Source organism: Eretmochelys imbricata, chromosome 18, assembly GCF_965152235.1.
Source record: "Eretmochelys imbricata isolate rEreImb1 chromosome 18, rEreImb1.hap1, whole genome shotgun sequence".
NCBI classification, from domain to species: Eukaryota; Metazoa; Chordata; order Testudines; family Cheloniidae; genus Eretmochelys; species Eretmochelys imbricata.
In genome coordinates, this window is record NC_135589.1 from 11578301 (window position 1) to 11596313 (window position 18013).

At 54.9% G+C, this 18013-nt stretch overlaps 1 protein-coding gene across 3 annotated transcripts; it reads left to right on the forward strand.

Annotated features, from left to right (window-relative positions):
- The first annotated feature begins 164 nt into the window (after nt 1-164).
- MTHFR (methylenetetrahydrofolate reductase) lies at nt 165-17029 on the forward strand. Of its 3 annotated transcripts, none has more exons than XM_077837453.1 (12): nt 165-201; nt 5706-5954; nt 7314-7552; nt 7947-8057; nt 8252-8445; nt 9241-9491; nt 10384-10518; nt 10947-11127; nt 11901-12083; nt 15047-15154; nt 15478-15597; nt 16136-17029. In XM_077837453.1, the coding sequence occupies exons 2-12, from the start codon at nt 5716-5718 to the stop codon at nt 16331-16333; spliced, it is 1959 nt and encodes a 652-aa protein (XP_077693579.1). In that variant the 5' UTR covers nt 165-201; nt 5706-5715; the 3' UTR covers nt 16334-17029. The 3 variants fall into 3 exon arrangements, with proteins under 3 accessions (XP_077693579.1, XP_077693582.1, XP_077693581.1); XM_077837456.1 differs by lacking the exon at nt 165-201 and adding an exon at nt 6058-6114 and having other exon boundaries at nt 5836-5954; XM_077837455.1 differs by lacking the exons at nt 165-201; nt 5706-5954 and adding an exon at nt 5988-6114.
- Nucleotides 17030-18013: the final 984 nt, after the last annotated feature.

The window sequence follows — 18013 nt, forward strand, 5'->3', positions numbered from 1 at the left end:
GTCTCCCTCGTCCCCGCCTGGTCTCGCCCCACGTGCGAGGAGACGCGTGAGGTGGGCGGGGGGAATGGTGGGTTCTGGGTCACGTGACGAGAGGGCGGCCCGCTGGGCGACCCCTCCCCCGGGGAGAGGAATTTAACGCGCGCTCCCGTGGCAACGGGCACGTGCAGGAACTTGGTGGAGCTGAGACAGCTGGAGGCCGGGGTACGTGCGGGGGGAGCCCGGATCCGGGCGGCGCGGCCTGGCCCCTCCCTCTGGGTACGGGGTCCGCGCGTGGGGGGAGACCCCGGATAGGGCCCCCATCCCCGGGCCGGGTGCGTGCGTGGGGGAGAGACCCCGGATCAGGCCCCCATCCCCGGGCCGGGTGCGTGCGTGGGGGAGAGACCCCGGATCAGCCCCCCCATCCCCGGGCCGGGTGCGTGCGTGGGGGAGAGACCCCGGATCAGGCCCCCATCCCCGGGCCGGGTGCGTGCGTGGGGGAGAGACCCCGGATCAGGCCCCCATCCCCGGGCCGGGTGCGTGCGTGGGGGAGAGACCCCGGATCAGGCCCCCATCCCCGGGCCGGGTGCGTGCGTGGGGGAGAGACCCCGGATCAGGCCCCCATCCCCGGGCCGGGTGCGTGCGTGGGGGAGAGACCCCGGATCAGGCCCCCATCCCCGGGCCGGGTGCGTGCGTGGGGGAGAGACCCCGGATCAGGCCCCCCATCCCCGGGCCGGGTGCGTGCGTGGGGGAGAGACCCCGGATCAGGCCCCCATCCCCGGGCCGGGTGCGTGCGTGGGGGAGAGACCCCGGATCAGGCCCCCATCCCCGGGCCGGGTGCGTGCGTGGGGGAGAGACCCCGGATCAGGCCCCCATCCCCGGGCCGGGTGCGTGCGTGGGGGAGAGACCCCGGATCAGGCCCCCATCCCCGGGCCGGGTGCGTGCGTGGGGGAGAGACCCCGGATCAGGCCCCCATCCCCGGGCCGGGTGCGTGCGTGGGGGAGAGACCCCGGATCAGGCCCCCATCCCCGGGCCGGGTGCGTGCGTGGGGGAGAGACCCCGGATCAGCCCCCCCATCCCCGGGCCGGGTGCGTGCGTGGGGGAGAGACCCCGGATCAGGCCCCCATCCCCGGGCCGGGTGCGTGCGTGGGGGAGAGACCCCGGATCAGGCCCCCATCCCCGGGCCGGGTGCGTGCGTGGGGGAGAGACCCCGGATCAGGCCCCCATCCCCGGGCCGGGTGCGTGCGTGGGGGAGAGACCCCGGATCAGGCCCCCATCTCTGGTCAGGCTCGTTGGGGGAGCTCAGATGCATTGCAGGGGTGGAGCTGAAAGAATAGGGGACACACAGAATAGGCTCGGAGACACACAGTGAGCACCCAGAGCCCAAGGGAGCCCCGAGGCAGGACAGCGCAGAACCGGGGAAGGGGGAGATTTAGGGGAAAAGAGAGGGAGACTCCTGCCTTGAGCTGGGTGGGAAACTGTTGTTCCGCCCAGAGGAAAGGTTTGAGATTTCAAAAAAGTTCCCTGTGCAGGACTGGCACAAAACGGTGAAAACCTGACAATTTTCACTGAACTGAAATTTCACAGTGTTTTGTTTTGGAAACTGAACCAGGGTGTTTCCCAAATGAAATGTGCTCCCAGGGTGGCTGCAGTGGAGCAAGCCCTGACTGACTTCCAAGCAGGTTGGCAAGGAGCCCAGCCTGGGAGTTGACAAGAAGCCTATGCAGGTTGCCTACAAACTGTCCAGACAGTGGTAACTGAACTGTTCCTGTAAAATGGCTCAATTGATGAATCAGCAGATTCTGAAACACCCCCTCCCCAGTTTCCCCCAAAATGTTTAGGTTTTTTTTATTTTAGGGAATCTTTCTGACCAGCTGTACTCCAGCCCTTATGGGGATATCTTCATCCTGGAGTATAGGCAAACTGGCATGGACCCAGCCTCCCTAGGCTGGCAGCAGTTGCCTGTTTGGAAGTAGGGGAAAGGGGCTTGTGGGCTGATAGAGATGGACAATACCCCCCACCCCCATTATTAGAAATAATATTAGTTCCATTTTACAGATGGGGAAACAGAGGGATCACAGTCAGTGGGAGAGCTGAGATTAGAACCCTGGAGTCCTGGCCTCCCCTTCTTTAATCTGTACAGTACTCTCAGCCTTTCCAGACTCCTGTCCCCTTTTCAGGAGTCTGATTTGTCTTGCATACCCCCAAGTTTCCCCTCACTTAAAAACCGCTTGCTGACAAAAATCAGACATAAAAGTACAAAAAAGTGTCACAGTACATTATTACTAAAAAATTGCTTTTACTTTCTCATTTTTACAATATAGTTATAAAATAAATCAGAATATAAATATATTTCTTATATATTTCTTAATATGACTTATATTTCAGTATAAAGTCATTGTCTGTATTAAATTTTAGTTTGTACGGACTTCGCTACACTTTTTATGTAGCATGTTGTAAAACTAGGCAAATCTCTAGATGAGTTGATGTACCCACTGGAAGACCTCTGCGTACCCCCAGGGGTATAAGTACCCCTGGTTGAGAACCACTGTGTTAGGCTGCCTGGCTTAAGATGCACAGGGGAGAGGTGCACCTGGCTCAGGAGACCTGGGAGAGTGGACTGCTCCCCCAGGGTCAGGGGAATGTGGGACCCAGCCAGGATGCCTCCTACACCTCCCATCCCAAAGCTGGGAAGTAATGTCCATCACAAGCCCTGCCTGGCAGCACCCTGTTTTGGTTGTTAGTTCTGCTCTGCTTGGGGGAGGGACAATCTGTCTGAGCAGCTAGGCATGTACTCATATGCTCCTTCTTGTACTTGCCTTGGGGGTTATTTAAGGTGAATAACTGATTAGTGTGGCCGGGGGCCAAGCTGTCCCGATCCAGTCCTTGGAAGAAAAGCCACGTTATCTCCTCTTTCACCACCCCGGGGTCTGGCTCTGAAGCCTGGGCGAAGATTTTTGCCTCTCTGAAACTTTTCACCTCCTGACTTCACAGAGCAGCAAGTCCCAGCCTCAGGGCCTTCTATCTCCAGCCACCTTTCCCCTTGTAACTCCATTAGTTACTGAGGCCGTGTGAGCTATTATCCTCTCTCCTGCTAATGCTCTTGCTCTCCAACCTCTCCTTGCTGTCTCCCCTGCGGCTGTGCAAACCCAAGCAATCACGTCAATAACAGCCAGTGGATACAGGGAATGAACGAAACCTACGGTGAAGGCAGAGGCTGGGTAGATGATTGTCTCTCACCTGTTACCGGCCCTTGTCTGGCTTCTCTTGCCAATAAGCCCTTATTGAATCTGAGGATGAGGGCGTGGCCTGGCATATTGCTGGTGGAGATACCTTATCTGCAGGCTCCTTTTCCAGGCTTACAATAATCAATTGTCCTCCTCTTGCCCCTTTCATCAGAGGGCCTCAAAACACAGTACAGACCCTAATGAATGAAGCCTCAACCCTTCCCTGGAGGTGGAGATATAATCCCAGATAGGGAAACTGAGGCACATGTGACTTGCCCAAGGAACTGCAGCAACTCAGTAACAGAGCTGGGAAGAGACCCCATGAGTTAGGATTCCCAGTCAGTACCTTTGGTCTAACCCAGTGGTTCTCAACCTATTTACCATTGTGGACTGCATCCAATACGACCTATATTGGCCCCTGAGGATGTCGCATGGGCCGCAGCTGTGCTGATTGGGCTGTGGGTTGAGAACCACTGGGCTAACCACTAACACCCACTTCTGTGCTGTGAGTTAGAACAATGATGGTGGGAGTAGAGAGGATCAGGCTTCACTTCTCAGTTACTGAACGCCAGGATCAGAGTTTTTATGCTGCTTTTGGTTGTTTCTGCTCCAGTTGTAATTGTTACTGTGACTGCTCTGTACACACATCTGGTCTGTATGCACACAAGAGATTGGAGGCCCAGGTCCCTCTTGGCATCAGCAGCCTCCCTGCTCCTTTTTCACAACTCCTGCCAGCTGGACGGGTCCCCAGAGGCGAGGCTAAGCCTTTCTCCTGATCCTTTCAGCCTGAGCCCTCATGCAAGCAGCAAAGGAGGAGCAAAGTCCGCCTACCCGTGGCTGGTTTGGGTGACATGGACAGGTGGTGCCATAAGTACAGGATTTGTGCTGTCGCTTCCTCCAAACAGAAGTTAAAGCAGCCTGTCCTGGGATGAGCTGGACTGTATGCTCCTTCTTTCCAAAGCACCGGGTGGAGAGCAGCTGAGAAGAGACACTTATCAAGGCCCTCTAGGCCAGGGAGCCATGCTCCGAATTGGGAGTTAAGAGGCCTGGAGTCTGTTCCCAGCTCTGCCACTGACTTGCTGTGTATCTTTGGGCATGTCACTTCATCTCCCTGCATCTCTGCGTCGCCATCTGTAAAGCAAGTGTAAAGTGCTGATTTTGCTACAAGACCAGCAGCAGGCCAGGCTGTTTTCATTCCCACGCTCAGGTTAGACTTGCCAGTCAGTCAGTTCATCCCCATTTTGAAGGGGGCTGATTGGCAGCTTGTCCCCCAAGGAATAACTACATTCCCTTTGGCCGCCCTGGCAGACAAGAGGACTTTTCCTAGCTTGCATCCAGGCATTCCAGCATGGTATTTTGGGAAGAGGTTCTCAAGGGACGGGAATGCTGAGTGCATGGACAAGGAGGCTGTGTGTAGAGGGGTATGCAGGATGGGGAGAATCTCATTCGAAAGGAATGCTGGGTGATGGGAGAGTTCTCAGCTGAAGGCAGATTCTTGTGATGCCAGACTGGACACAGCACTAGGTAACAGACCGTAGGGAACACACATGGCACGTGTCAGGCTTTTGTGACTAGCTGACCGTGCTGGACTTTTCCATCTGACTTCTGACAGAGAAGACGACTATGGGCTTGAGGGCAGGGTTCTGAGGGTAGTGATCCAGCCTCTCTCCCCAAGCTATTTTAAGAAACATTGTTGTTTGGGAATAAACAGAAGAGAGACAGCATGGCCCTGCTGTGGGCACATCTTGTGCTAGAGAGGTGGCTGGACGCAGCCCACTCTGGACAGAGCTGCTGGCACCCCCAGTCTCTGTCCAGAAGGTCAGACTGACCTTCACGAGCTGCACGAGGACGCTGCGGTAAATAAATTGTAAAGCATTTGAAAGTTCAGAAAGAAACTCTTAAACCTACTGATTCCGATGAGGGACAAAATCACTCCTGGTTTAACTTTAGGCTTTAGCAGAGTTACACCAGGGGTGAATAAAGTCCACTGACTGCTCTCCATCACTGCATACTCAGGCTGATCTCCACGCGCAGCTGACTAGGGTCTTGTAGGAGCTAGTTTGGAGGCAGGGACTGCCATACCCACCAGAACTCCTTGGGAGCATTAGCAGGCGCCAAGGTCATTCAGCTGGCCCTGCTGTTCTGGTGAGGGCTCAGGACCCATTGCTGCTCCTCAGATCTTATCACTGCTCAGTGGGATTTCTGTACTGTTAAAAACCATTGAGCAGACATGGACGGAGAGTTCAGGGAAGGGAGGGTGTGGAGTGATTAACAACTCCTGAGTCTCCTTCCAGCCCCACTGAAATCTTCAAGTGTGGTGGATCGTTGACAACAGGGAGGCAACATGCATTCCTCCTACATCCTGTGCCCTGTGATCCCCTTGTCTTCCGGCACCCTCTTCCAGCTCCTGCTTGGAGCAGCCTCCCATAAACTGCCTTCCTAGTCACCCCACAAAAGCCCCTAGGCAGTGACACCCACCCTCCTCCCCTCGCCCCCTCCCAGAGAGCGCATCATGGTCAACGAGCCCCACAGCGCCAGCAGTGGGAGTGCCAGTTCCAGGTCGGAGGGCAGCAGCAGCGGCAGTGAGAGCTCCAAGGACAGCTCGCGATGCTCCACCCCGGTCCTGGATGCTGAGCGCCATGAGCGGCTGCGGGAGAAGATGCGCCGGCGATACGACTCCGGGGACAAGTGGTTCTCCTTGGAGTTCTTCCCCCCGCGGACGGCCAATGGTGCGGTCAATCTGATCTCCAGGTGAGCCCTGTGGGGTGGGGGGAACGGGGAGGAGGTGTGATGGCTTTGACTGGGGGACAGCCTGATAGAGCCGGTTCAGGCCTGTGCTCTGTCTCCCTTCCAGGTGAAGAAGCAGGTAATGGTTCTGTGCTTCCCTGCTGAGAAGGGTGATGGACTCCAGGTAATTCATCTTTGCATCCCTGTAGAGTTAAACACCATGGTGAGATTACTAAGGGGGCTGGATCATTTTGTATGCGAACATATTCCTGCTAAAGGTGAATCCACTCTCATGCTTTAGAGTCTGAGCTGATCACTGTGGGGTCAGGCAGGGGGGCAGAAAGGAATCCTCCACTTGCTTAGTGTGCAGGATCTGGTAGGTGCATTGGTGGGGTGTGTATGGGTGTCTCTCCAGGAAGCATCGTGTATTAGTTTTTGCCCCTGGCAATGACCAACTAGATGGACCGGTGGCTGGTCTAGTCTTGCGGGGCCCATGGCCTTGGCAACATGAATCCTGCTTGCTTTCCGGTCATCTAGATGCTTTGCTTTAGGCCCCGATCTTTTCCCCATCCTAGTGGGAGTCTCTCCCTGTGTGTCCAGGCCAAACCCCTGCAGTGCTGTGTAACGTGAACGCTCTGCCTCTTGTGCCCAGCCCGTGCAGAAAGGGCCTCTCTGGTCACAAATCACCGTGGCAACATCGAAAGGGAAAGGTGTGGTTTGAAAACCTCCGTGCTGTGCTAATGAAATAGCAGGGCCCTGCTTTCCATGCCATGGCCAGGTTCCAGCCTGGGGTAAGCAGGTGCAGCAGCGCTGAAGGCAGGGGAGTCTCTGGCATTTGGAGCAGGCCTCCGTTTGGAATCTGGACTTGGATTAGACCTATTAGTTCCCCTCCCAATGGCCCCAGCAGCGCCTGCTTATTCCCAGTAGTCCCCATTGTACCCTATTCCCTAGATGCGTATCATAGCCACGGGCCTGCCACCTTCTCCTTTGGAAGATGATGCCACAGCCTCCTAGATGTGGCTGGGAGGAAGCTTCTGGTAGATCCAACCTAGAATTCCCCCTCTTTTAAAAAAAATATCTTGCCCAAACTGCTAGTTCCACCTGTTTGGATATCCCTGAACATGGTCTCGCCTCTGTGGTGTTGATCTGCCAGTGGCCCTTAGTGGTTCCTTCACCAACCTGGAGCGAGTTAGCTCTTGGTCTCTTCTCCTGAGGTGGCTGCTCTAGCCTAGTAATTGTTCTTGCTGCTCTGATCCAAATTCCCTCCCGTCTGCCACACGCTGTCTGGTAGTGAGGTGCCTGGCGCTGAGTGCGATATCCCAGGCGTGCGGGTGGCAGCACCCCCAGAGGCTAGCAATAAACTGCTTCTGTTCTAATCTGCAGGTTTGACCGCATGGGGATGGGCGGCCCCCTCTTCATTGATGTGACTTGGCACCCGGCTGGGGACCCAGGCTCTGACAAGGAGACCTCCTCCATGATCATCGCCAACACGGCCGTCAACTACTGTGGCCTGGAGACCGTCTTGCACATGACATGTTGCAACCAGACCAAGGAGGAGATCACAGGGCACCTGCAGAAGGCCAAGCGTCTGGGGCTGAAGAACATCATGGCGCTGCGAGGAGGTGAGCATTCCTCTCTGCCCTGGGGATAATGCCAGAGTTACCCTCACCTCCAGCGAGCAACTCCTCTGTGGGAGGAGCCGGAATGAACCAACCTGGCGATCTAACATCCCTCCCAGTTCTGGGGCCATGTGGTTAAGCATCTGTCTGAATCTGTTCTCCCTATTGCCTCAGGCCTCTGGATTAGGGCTGAGAGGAGTTAACCCTGACCCAGAAGGCGTGGTGTCTCCATCTCGGGGGGGAGGTGAAGGGCCCATGGGTGGAACCAAGTAAGGAAGCCAGTGAACTTGGAGACTCCCTTTCCTCTTCCTCTCTAATGGGCGGCCCATCTAGCGCTGGTTGAGCTTTGCTATACACAGGCCCTGGGTCAGACCCGTCTCCATGTCTCCTCACGCAGACCCCATTGGCGAGGAGTGGGAGGAAGAGGTGGAAGGCTTCAACTACGCCATCGACTTGGTGAAGCACATTCGCTGCGAGTTCGATGACTATTTTGACATCTGCGTGGCAGGTAAACGCATCTTTTTATGGGCCAGCTGTGGCAGGGTTTGCCTCTGACCGTGGGGACCAGACTGTGCTGGCAGGACTCTGAGCGATGGCTTGTGGGTGCTGGACGGTTCAGATGTTTGATGCCCCAGTATGACTGAGGCTCTGGAAGAGTGAGCGGGCTGCCTCCTGGCTCAGCTCCTCCTCTTCTCTCTGAAGGTTACCCCAAGGGCCACCCTGAAGCCGAGAGCTACGAAGCTGACCTGAGGCACCTGAAAGAGAAAGTCTCTGCTGGGGCTGACTTCATCATCACGCAGCTCTTCTTCAGGTCCGAGACCTTCCTTGCGTTCATGAAGGACTGTCAGGCCATTGGCATCACCTGCCCCATCGTACCTGGCATCTTTCCCATACAGGTGAGATCCCCAGCCCTTGCCAGGAGGGCAAAGTGAGCAGCCAGGAGGGGTTCATGGCTGGATTTTTGAGCTAAATCTTGCCAGCTCCCAAGCACTCTCCACTAAAGCTCTAAGTCACTGGGAGATGAGGGTGCTGAGTGTTGTCTGACTCTTGTCCCTGCAAAGCGAAAACATAGCAGAACAAAGTAATGGAAGGATGGTGGGAGCCACCTTTCCAGGAGGTCTTTATTAGACATGTCAATAAGCATGCGTAGCACGATGCAATGGGTAAACTGGAGCCATTGGCTGAACAGTGCCAAGCCAATAACCGCATGTCTCTTCCCTGAAGAGTTTTACAGTCTAAAGACACCAGCCGGGATGCTACAGTACAGAACAGCGGCTGGGAGCTTTGCATTCCTCTTTACGCTTCTGCCTTGCCTGCGGAGGTCTCGAGTGCTAATTCAGACATGAATTAACCCCCGCTCCCGCCCCCCCAATTGCCTGCCCCCTTTGAAGGGGGTAGATACTTCGCCCCTTTTTAAAGATTGGGGACAGGGGGAATGGAGCGTAGACAGGTTAAAGTGATTTGTCTGAGGTTGCACTAAAAGTCAGTGATAAAGATGGGAACAGAACCCAGGAGTCCTGATTCAAAGTCTACTGTTTTGACTACTATAAAAACTCTTTCCTGGTACAGATGTTACCTTGTCAACTGGCTGGGGAGCAGATCTGGTCTGAAAATTGAGAGACCTCGTTAGCAGCCTTGACCCTTTCCCTTGGGTGTTACCCTTCCCTGTTCCCCTTGTATCCCATGCCCAGGGTTACCATTCTCTGCGCCAGCTCGTGAAGCTCTCCAAACTCGAGGTGCCGCAGGAGATCAAAGAAGTGATCGAGCCCATCAAGGACAACGACGCAGCCATCCGGAACTACGGGGTAGAGTTGGCGGCGTCCATGTGCCGGGAGCTGCTGGACAGTGGCATGGTGTCCGGCCTGCATTTCTACACCCTCAACAGAGAAGTGGCCACCACTGAAATCCTCAAACGTCTGGGCATTTGGAAAGAGGATCCCAGGTGAGCAGAGAGCTACTCCTGGGGCATCTTCCTCCTGTCACAGCTGCACCTTCAAGAGATATGACCTGTAAAGGAAAGAAAAAGAGCTGGTGGCTTTCCACCCGCACACCGCCACCCTCTCCTTCTGTTTGTATCGATACATTAGAAATTTCGGTCCAGCCTTCCCTGGAGTACTCTGTGGGTGACTGGAAAGCTGGGAGGATTGTGACCTCTAAGTACCAAGGGGGTGAGAGCGGCAGCAACTGAGGGGAAGGTGGTTTGTAGTTGGACTGGTTAAACCTATTGGCGGGGTTTGTTTTGTGGTGTATGTGTGGGTTTGTTGTGGCTTTGTTTGTTTGGGGTTTTTTGGGCAAACACTTAACGTAAATGCCTGACGAGCAGCCAGGAGACAAGAACTTTTCATCTTCCCCGCCTGTTGGTGTTAAGTGCTGAGTAAGGTCCTACTGTGATCTCAGGCAGCAGTAGAGAAAATGTTCAATAGTCAAGCAGCGGGCTGTCCAGCAAGGGTGGGAGACACAAACATTGGGGTCTTTTTTTCTTTAAAAATAGCCAACCTTTCAGGCCTGTCTAGCCCCCAGAAAAGGGCAGGTGCCCATCCTGTGTATTTCATCTTTAACAAACTGCCCAGCTGCCTGGGAGCATACGCGAGAGGGGGATAATGAATGCCTTGGCATGAGCCGCCATCTCCTGAATGGAGGAGAGGTGTCCGCTCTGGAGGGAAGTGCCTCTCTGGATGCAGCGACGACTCTCAATTCTGATTCAACCCTTGCCGTTCAGCCTGCCCCAGAACCCTGCCTCTCTCGTAAAACGCATTTACTCGCTGTGCTTTCAGTCCCAAAGCAGGGAATCCGTTACAGAGAAGCCATCCTAATAATCTCTATTTTCCCCCAAGGCGGCCTCTGCCCTGGGCAGTCAGCGCCCACCCCAAGAGAAGAGTCGAAGACGTCCGGCCTATTTTCTGGGCCTCCAGGCCAAAGAGCTACATTCACCGAACTCAGGAATGGGATGATTTCCCCAATGGTCGCTGGTGAGTCTCTGGCCTAGGCCAAAGGGGGCTGGAGCCGGTGGGGAGTGGAGCAGGAAGCCATTTGAGTAATGGGACCATCCGCTCCGACATCACTTGAAATGGAAGGCGTCTCTGTAGGACAGGCAGAGGCTGCTGGACTCGTTTCAAGACCCTTTTGGAGTCCCGTCACTTAGCCCGTCTGGTGATACTTTGCTAGGAGAACCTCTGGTGGTGCCCAGTAGCTCAGAGCTGCACGAGGGGATGAGCTGCTGGGTGGGGTTGAGTGGGTGGCCCCAACGTGGTGGGGTGCAGATCTCTGGTTGATCGTATTTGCTACTCTCCCCCCGCACCTTGGGGGGTGGCTTTTTCCCCACCCGCTGGAACAGTCAAGCAGGTCACGTTCCACCACAGGCAGCACGTACACCTTGTCTCTCTGTGCCATCCCGCAGGGGGAACTCTTCCTCGCCAGCCTTCGGCGAGCTGAAGGACTATTACCTCTTCTACCTGAAGAGCAAGTCGCCGCGGGAGGAGCTCCTGAAGATGTGGGGGGAGGAGCTGACGAGTGAGGAGAGCGTCTTCGAGGTGTTCACCTGTTACATCTCCGGCGAGCCCAACAGGGAGGGGCACAAGGTGAGTGAAGGCCTGGGGCTGAGAACAGAGAGGGAGGCTCATTGGAGAGTGGGGCAGTGCAGCACCCAACAAGGACTGGCTCAGAGAGAGACAGTGGTGCTTATCTCAAAGGTGTCAAGCGCCCTGTGACATTCCTTTACACAGGGGGTCAGGGCAGTCCTCTGCCAAACCCACTCTGTGACCGTGGGGGAGGGGACTCTCAGCACGGGGGAGCTAGGAACAAGCCTGGACAAAGATGTCCTTGTGCTGTGAAAGGGCCAAGATCAGAGGAGTGGCGCACCTGGTAAGAAGGGACAACCCCCATGAGTTCAGCCTTGGGGACCGCAAGCTGGAAAGCCCCCCTGGTTTGAAAGGGGTCTCAGACAGGGTGCCCTAGACCAGGGATCCTCAATGTGGCACCTGCCAGGGCATTTTTGTGCGCCCGCAGGACTCCCCACTGCGGAAATGTCGCCGAGAAGTGTTGCCGTTTCTCGGCAGCATTTCGGCGGTGGGGTGTCTGGCGCCTGCCCAGTAGGCTATTCCCACAAGAAAGGTTGGGGACCACCGTCCTAGACCATGTAGGGCTTTAAAGAAGCTGTCTGGGATTTTGACTTGCACCCAGAAGGGAGCTGTCAGCCTTGTACAAGGTAAGAGCACTTGTGGGATGTGCTCTCACTAGCTCATCTGCCCTGTGAGGTGGGCAGCCATGTCCGCACCCACTGGAGTCTTGTTTGAGGAGGCATTGCCTGGTGCTGTGAGGTTATGGTAATGGATAGCCTCTTTCCTTCCTGCAGGTGACCTGCCTGCCCTGGAACGACGACCCTCTCGCTGCTGAAACCAACCTCTTGAAGGAGCAGCTGGACAAGGTGAACAGAAGAGGAATCCTGACCATCAACTCCCAGCCAAACATCAATGGCAGACCGTCCACTGACCCCATCGTGGGCTGGGGGCCCAGTGGGGGCTATGTCTTCCAGAAGGTACTAAACCATAGATGTGTACGGCTAGAAAGGACCCTTAGCATCTAGTCTGGTCTCTTATGCAGGAGATCAAAGAACGTTGTTCGATTTCTGCATCCAGCCCGGTATCAGCTGGTTGAGCTAGAAGTACCTGTGTAGAAAAAGATCCAGCCTAGATTTTTGAAGCTTCACATGATGACCCCATCTCTAGATAATTCATTCCAGCAGCTAATTACCCTCGCTGTTAAAATATGGGACTTGATTTCTAGTCTGAATTTGTCTAGCTTCAGCTTCCAGCCATTGGATCTTGTGACGCCTTTGCCTGCTAAGATTGAAGAGCCCTTTATCATCAGGAATCTTCTCCTCCTAGGCACTTCTAGACCATGGTCCAGTCACCTGTCAATCTCCTCTTGGATAGATAGATAAAGCCTCTCACTGGAAGGCAGGCTTTTGCCATCTGGGTAGTCCTACCCCAATGCCTGTGTCCCAAGGCTGCTGTACCAGCCTCTTCCATTCACCCTCTTTTCCAAAGCTACTTATTTCAGAGCTGGGGTTTGTTGGGTTAAGGACACATCTAGTTTAAATTCCCTGAGCTCCCTCCCAGACTGTTCTGCTCATTACTTTCCAAAAACCTGCACCACAGGAAGTGATAGCATCTGGCTATATGCCCAATAAGGGAATTTTCTGCCAGCTTGCTGTGACTCTGCCGTCTTGTGCAAGAGCAGGCAGGGAGATCTGGCAGGAGATTGGGACTGTACTTCTAGCTCTTCCACTGACTTGTTGTGTTGCCTTGGGCAAGCCAGGTAACCTACGAACCTCTATTTCCCCATCTGTAAAATAGGGACAGTGCCACTTAACGGCCTTTGAAGTGTTTCACATCTGGGGATGGAGAGTGCTACTTATGTTTTCCTGGGATGCCTCCCATCCACTCATGAACCAGGCCCCACTTTAAGTGCTGCCTGCAGGGGTATCCAGGAGGTGGCGCTCTTCCCTCTGAGCCAGTCCTGACCCAGTGCCTCCTCACATGGTGGTGCAGGAAGTGCTGTCCTTTGGATGAAACAGAACACTGAGAAAGTCATGGGGATCTTCAATGACCTTAAACCCAGTGTCCTGGTCAGCTTCCAGCGTGTGTCTTGGTATTCTGCTGCTCTGAACTCTCCCTGCAGTTTCACTCAGAGGGATGCCTCACTCTTACATAGCATATCTCATCAGATCTCAAGGCGCTTTACAAAGGCTGATTATCCCCTGTTTACAGATGGGGAAACTGAGGCACGGAGAGGGGAAATAGCTTGCCCAAGATTACCCAGCTGACTAGTGACAGAGCCAGGAAGAGAACCCAGGTCTCTGGCCTTCCAGATCAGCGCTCTGTCCCCTGACCTGGGGCGGGCAAACTTTTTGGTCTGAAGGCTGCATCGGGTTTCTGAAATTGTATGGAGGGCTGGTTAGGGGAGGCTGTGCCTCCCCAAACAGCAAGGCATGGCCTGGCCCCCGCCCCTATCTGATCCCCCTACTTCTTGCCCCCTGATCGCCCTCCCAGGACTCCTGCCCCAGCCAAACCCCCTGCTCTCGGTCCCCTGACCGGCCCCGGACCCTCCACTCCTGACTGCCCCCCCGGGACCCCTGACCCATCCACCCCCCCGTCCCCTGACGGTGCCCCACCGCCCCATCCAATCCCTCCTCTCCTTCCTGACTGCCCCTGTAGGACTCCTGCCCCCATTCAACCCCTGTTCCCCACCCCATCCTGTTCCCCACCCTCTGATGACCCTGACCCCTATCCACGCCCCTGCCCACCCCCTGAACTCCCCTGCCCTCTATCCAACCCCCCCTGCTCCCTGCCCCCTTACCGCGCTACCTGGAGCACCGGTGTCTGGCAGGACGGCTGCACCAAGACGGGCAGCCGCACCGCGCAGCAGAGCACTGGGTCAAGCCGGGCTCTGCAGCCCCGCCGTCCAGAGCATTGTGCCGCATGGCTGCAGGGGAAGGGGGACAGCAGGGGAAGGTCCAGGGACGAGCCTCCCCGGCCAGGAGCTCAGGGGCCGGGCAGGATGGTCCTGTGGGCCGGATCATTATTATGATTATTGTGGGGTCCCCCATAATCAAGGTAAACAGTGGGAGCACAGCACATGGTGGGGAACAATACAAGCTAATTCAAAGGGATTTGGATTGTTAAAGCCGCTGGGCCAGCAGATGGCAAATACAGTTGAGTGGAGAAAGATTCCCCAGGAGCAAGGAAATCAATCATCCAACACAATGGCCAGGAAACCGAGCTAGTGCTGTTAGGAGGGAGGCAGTTGCTGAATCCAGCCCAGAGCAGCAGCCAACAGGGAAAACGAGGAATTAGGCTATGTTAGGCACACACAGAGGACACCAGACAAAAGAGGTGCTGCTGTGAACGACCAGGCCCCCATTAGAGCCCAGCTGGGATAACCCTCTGCGGCTTCGCTCACCGGACCACGGGGGTGAAATTGCCAACGAGGGCACAGCACAGAACAAAGATATCAAGCCTGAGTCTCGTAGAAACAGCCAGCACCTGCTGCTTTATGGGCGCCTGGAATGACAGGTGCGGAGGCTGTGGCTTAGCTACCTGGGTGCATCCCCTACTGCAGAGCCTACAGGGAGACTTGATTTTGCACCCCTTCGCTCTGAAGAACCGAAGCTAGGAGGATGGGTAAGAGGCTGCCTGCAAAGGATTATTAATACATTGGGCTTGTGCCCTGTGGTACCTCTGTGTGCTGGGCACTTTGTTTCTTTGGCCATTCCCAGCTCTACCACGGACTTACCTCCATTTCCCCATCTAGAAAATGGGGATAGTATGGGCCTGTCTCGAGGGGTGGGATGGATGGATTCTTCTTAGTACCTCCCCCATTTTAGCTACTGGGGCTTCAGAAAACTGGATGAATCCTCAACAGCTGGGTTTCCCCACTGGTTCCTCCCTTCCCTGCACTGCACTGAGTTTTGGCTTCTGTTTCCTCCCGCCCACGCAGGCATACCTGGAATTCTTCACCTCCAGCGAGAACATCACCGCGCTGCTTAAAGTGCTGAAGATGAAGAAGTACGAGCTCCGAGTGAATTACCACATTGTCAACGTCCGGGTAAGAGCGTGCTTAGCCGACGCTTCCCTCCTGCCACGTCATGGAGACGCAGGCGGCCTAAGTCCTAAGGAGAGAGGGGGAGTCTGCCAGCAGGGCAGGAAGATGGGAGTTGGTAATGGGACAGGGCGAAGCAGCACTAGCTATTCCCTGCAGCTCCTTCCTGAGCCGTTGGCTTTTCACCGTTTGGTTGATGGAGGGTAGTTTAATTTCAGGGAAGTAGTGCCTATAAAAGCACCTTTGCACCAGGTCCACTGCATCCACTTCCCGCTCAGGACCATCTTGCTCTAGAAGGCGCTTCCAATGTCCCGTCCTCCTCCTGGCAGGGTGAAAACATCACCAATGCTCCTGATCTGCAGCCCAACGCCGTGACCTGGGGCATCTTCCCAGGCAGAGAGATCATTCAGCCGACGGTTGTGGATCCAGTTAGCTTCATGTACTGGAAGGTAAGAGCACCACGCCAGCTGACATTGAACTTATCCCCACCCAGTGGTTAGAGAGAGGTTGGGTTTAGCGGTTTTTGTCTCTTCTTTATCAAGACCCACTGGACAGTCACAGGGCCACATTAGTGCCTAGATGGAGTCCATCCTGAGCCCTTTAGTCCTTATGCAGTGGGAGCTTTGCCTGAGTGAGGACTGCAAGATTTTCCCCCTCCTCCCCCATTATGTATTTGTTGTCTATATGAAGTGGGCGACGTGAGTGCCAGCCCCCATATTTCTGGGCCAGTTCCCACAGCAGTTGAGGCTGAGGCAGTATTGAGCAGCACTGGTGAAAGAATATGCACGCACATGGTTTCTAGAAAGCAGGAGGATGCATTGATTTACTGCCCAGCTCCTCAGCTGTGGGGTGGGGCAGATGCAAAGCCATACGCACTCTCTTCCCCTCCCAAGACTAGCTGCCCTAGACGACATTGTAGGAGTCGCAGCTACCGTAACGAATGTGCTTGGGGTGACCGTACCATGCTCTCTGCCTTTGTCCTGGCAGGATGAGGCCTTCGCTTTGTGGATTGAGCAGTGGGCTAAGCTGTATGAAGAGGAGTCTCCCTCTCGCATGATTATCCAGTACATCCACGACAACTACTACTTGGTCAACCTGGTGGACAACGAGTTCCCGCTGGAGAACTGCCTGTGGCAGGTCATGGAGGACACTTTCGAGCTCTTGAACTGTCCCACGGAGCAGTGAGTCACAGCCGCTCATTCCGTCCATCCACCCACTCACTGCAGGCAGCACAACTGCCGGGGGCAAGAGGAGCCCGGCTCGGCATGACATGGAGCCAGACACTCCGCCCAAGGGCCACATCCACTCTGCTCTCGCCTCCTCATTGAGCCACATTCTCTCGCCTGCTCTGCCCGAGGCACATGCTCGTCTCTCCCAGAGCGAGACTCCATCAGGGGCTTCCCAACACCCCTCTCTGTTACAAACAAAACATGTCCCACTGTCTGTTCTCATATGCTAATGGCAGCTAGAACCACCTGAACCTCCCAGCAGAGCTGTAGGCTGCATTCTAAGAAACGATCGAGCTGCTTTTTCAGTGTCCTCTTCAGGGTTTGTTTCAATGTGATCGTAGTGGAGACTCACCCACTCACTGCAGCAGAGACAGCGTGCTGGGGAAGTTGGACACTACATGGTCTAAAAGACTTGGTCAAGTTTTCTCCCAAACCCCCCCCCCCCCTTTTTGTTTTTTAAAGGAACGGGAATAAGGGAATTCTCCAGGTCAGTTTAATCTTTAGTTTGGTGATTAGGAATTAATTAATAAATAGCAGACACTAGGCATGCCTCATTTCTGGATCAATAAGATGGGGTGCACACTCTCTGCACTGGATTTGTATTTTAGCTCAGTTCAGCTCTACCACAGCTGAAGGTGGTTTTTAGAGTCATGCCAACATCCTCTCCATGCTCAAGGATGACAGTGAGATTGCTTATAGGGAGCAGTGTTTACCGTGAAGGGTGGGGCTAGCCAGGCCAAGCTGGTAGGAGTTTGTAGCACTGGGGCTAGTGTGTTTCATGCACCAGCTGCTGAGGGCCTGGATTTTACAGCCCATCGTCTCCACAGGTGCAGATTGGGGTGTGCGCACAACCTACCACGGGGGCTGGGCTACAGAGCTGGTTGAGCCTGCTACAGTCTGGCCAACAGAGCTGGGGATTTCACCCTCCGACAGTGGATACTCAAGCTTTATAGTAATTCAAGGGAAACCTTAAAAGCGTCACAACATGATGCACGGTTGGTGTGTGAGCTTTTTCCTTTTCCTGACAGCTCAGGCCAGGATGAACTATTCCTAATCCCTACACTGTAGAGGTACCTGGGTAAACACTCTAAATCTCACAGAGTTAAAACATGGTTCACTTTTGCAACGCTGCTGGGACTGTACCATCTATTGTACCATTCTGTACCAGTCTGATCATGTTCCTCAATTGTGCAGTGTTGTCTTCTGTGCTGCAAGATCAGGCCAAACCATGCTGTAACTGTCTCTCCAAGCTGGAGTGGGAGTCCAGCCTGGCAGAGTCATTCTGATATGCTGCATGCACATCCTTGAACACAGCTGCTGCTGGCAGGGGGGGCCAGCCGTGGGTCCCTGAGCACCACAAGCAGGGACTTTGTCTCAAACTGCTGTACGCTTGCAGCTAGGGGGAGGCTTGAGCACAGCACTAGCTCAAAAAATAAACAGCCCTCAGGCAGCATCAGTTGTATTTAAACTTAGCAGCTCATGCAGTCAAGGATTCAGTCCCCCCAGGGCCTAGCTGGGCAGTGGGAAAGGCCCATTCTGCACAAGTGCCTGTCCCCAGCATTACTACTAAGGGGGGGTGCATGAAGCTAAATGAGACTTTTGGCCAAACCTCAAACCACGCTGCAGAGTTGATGTG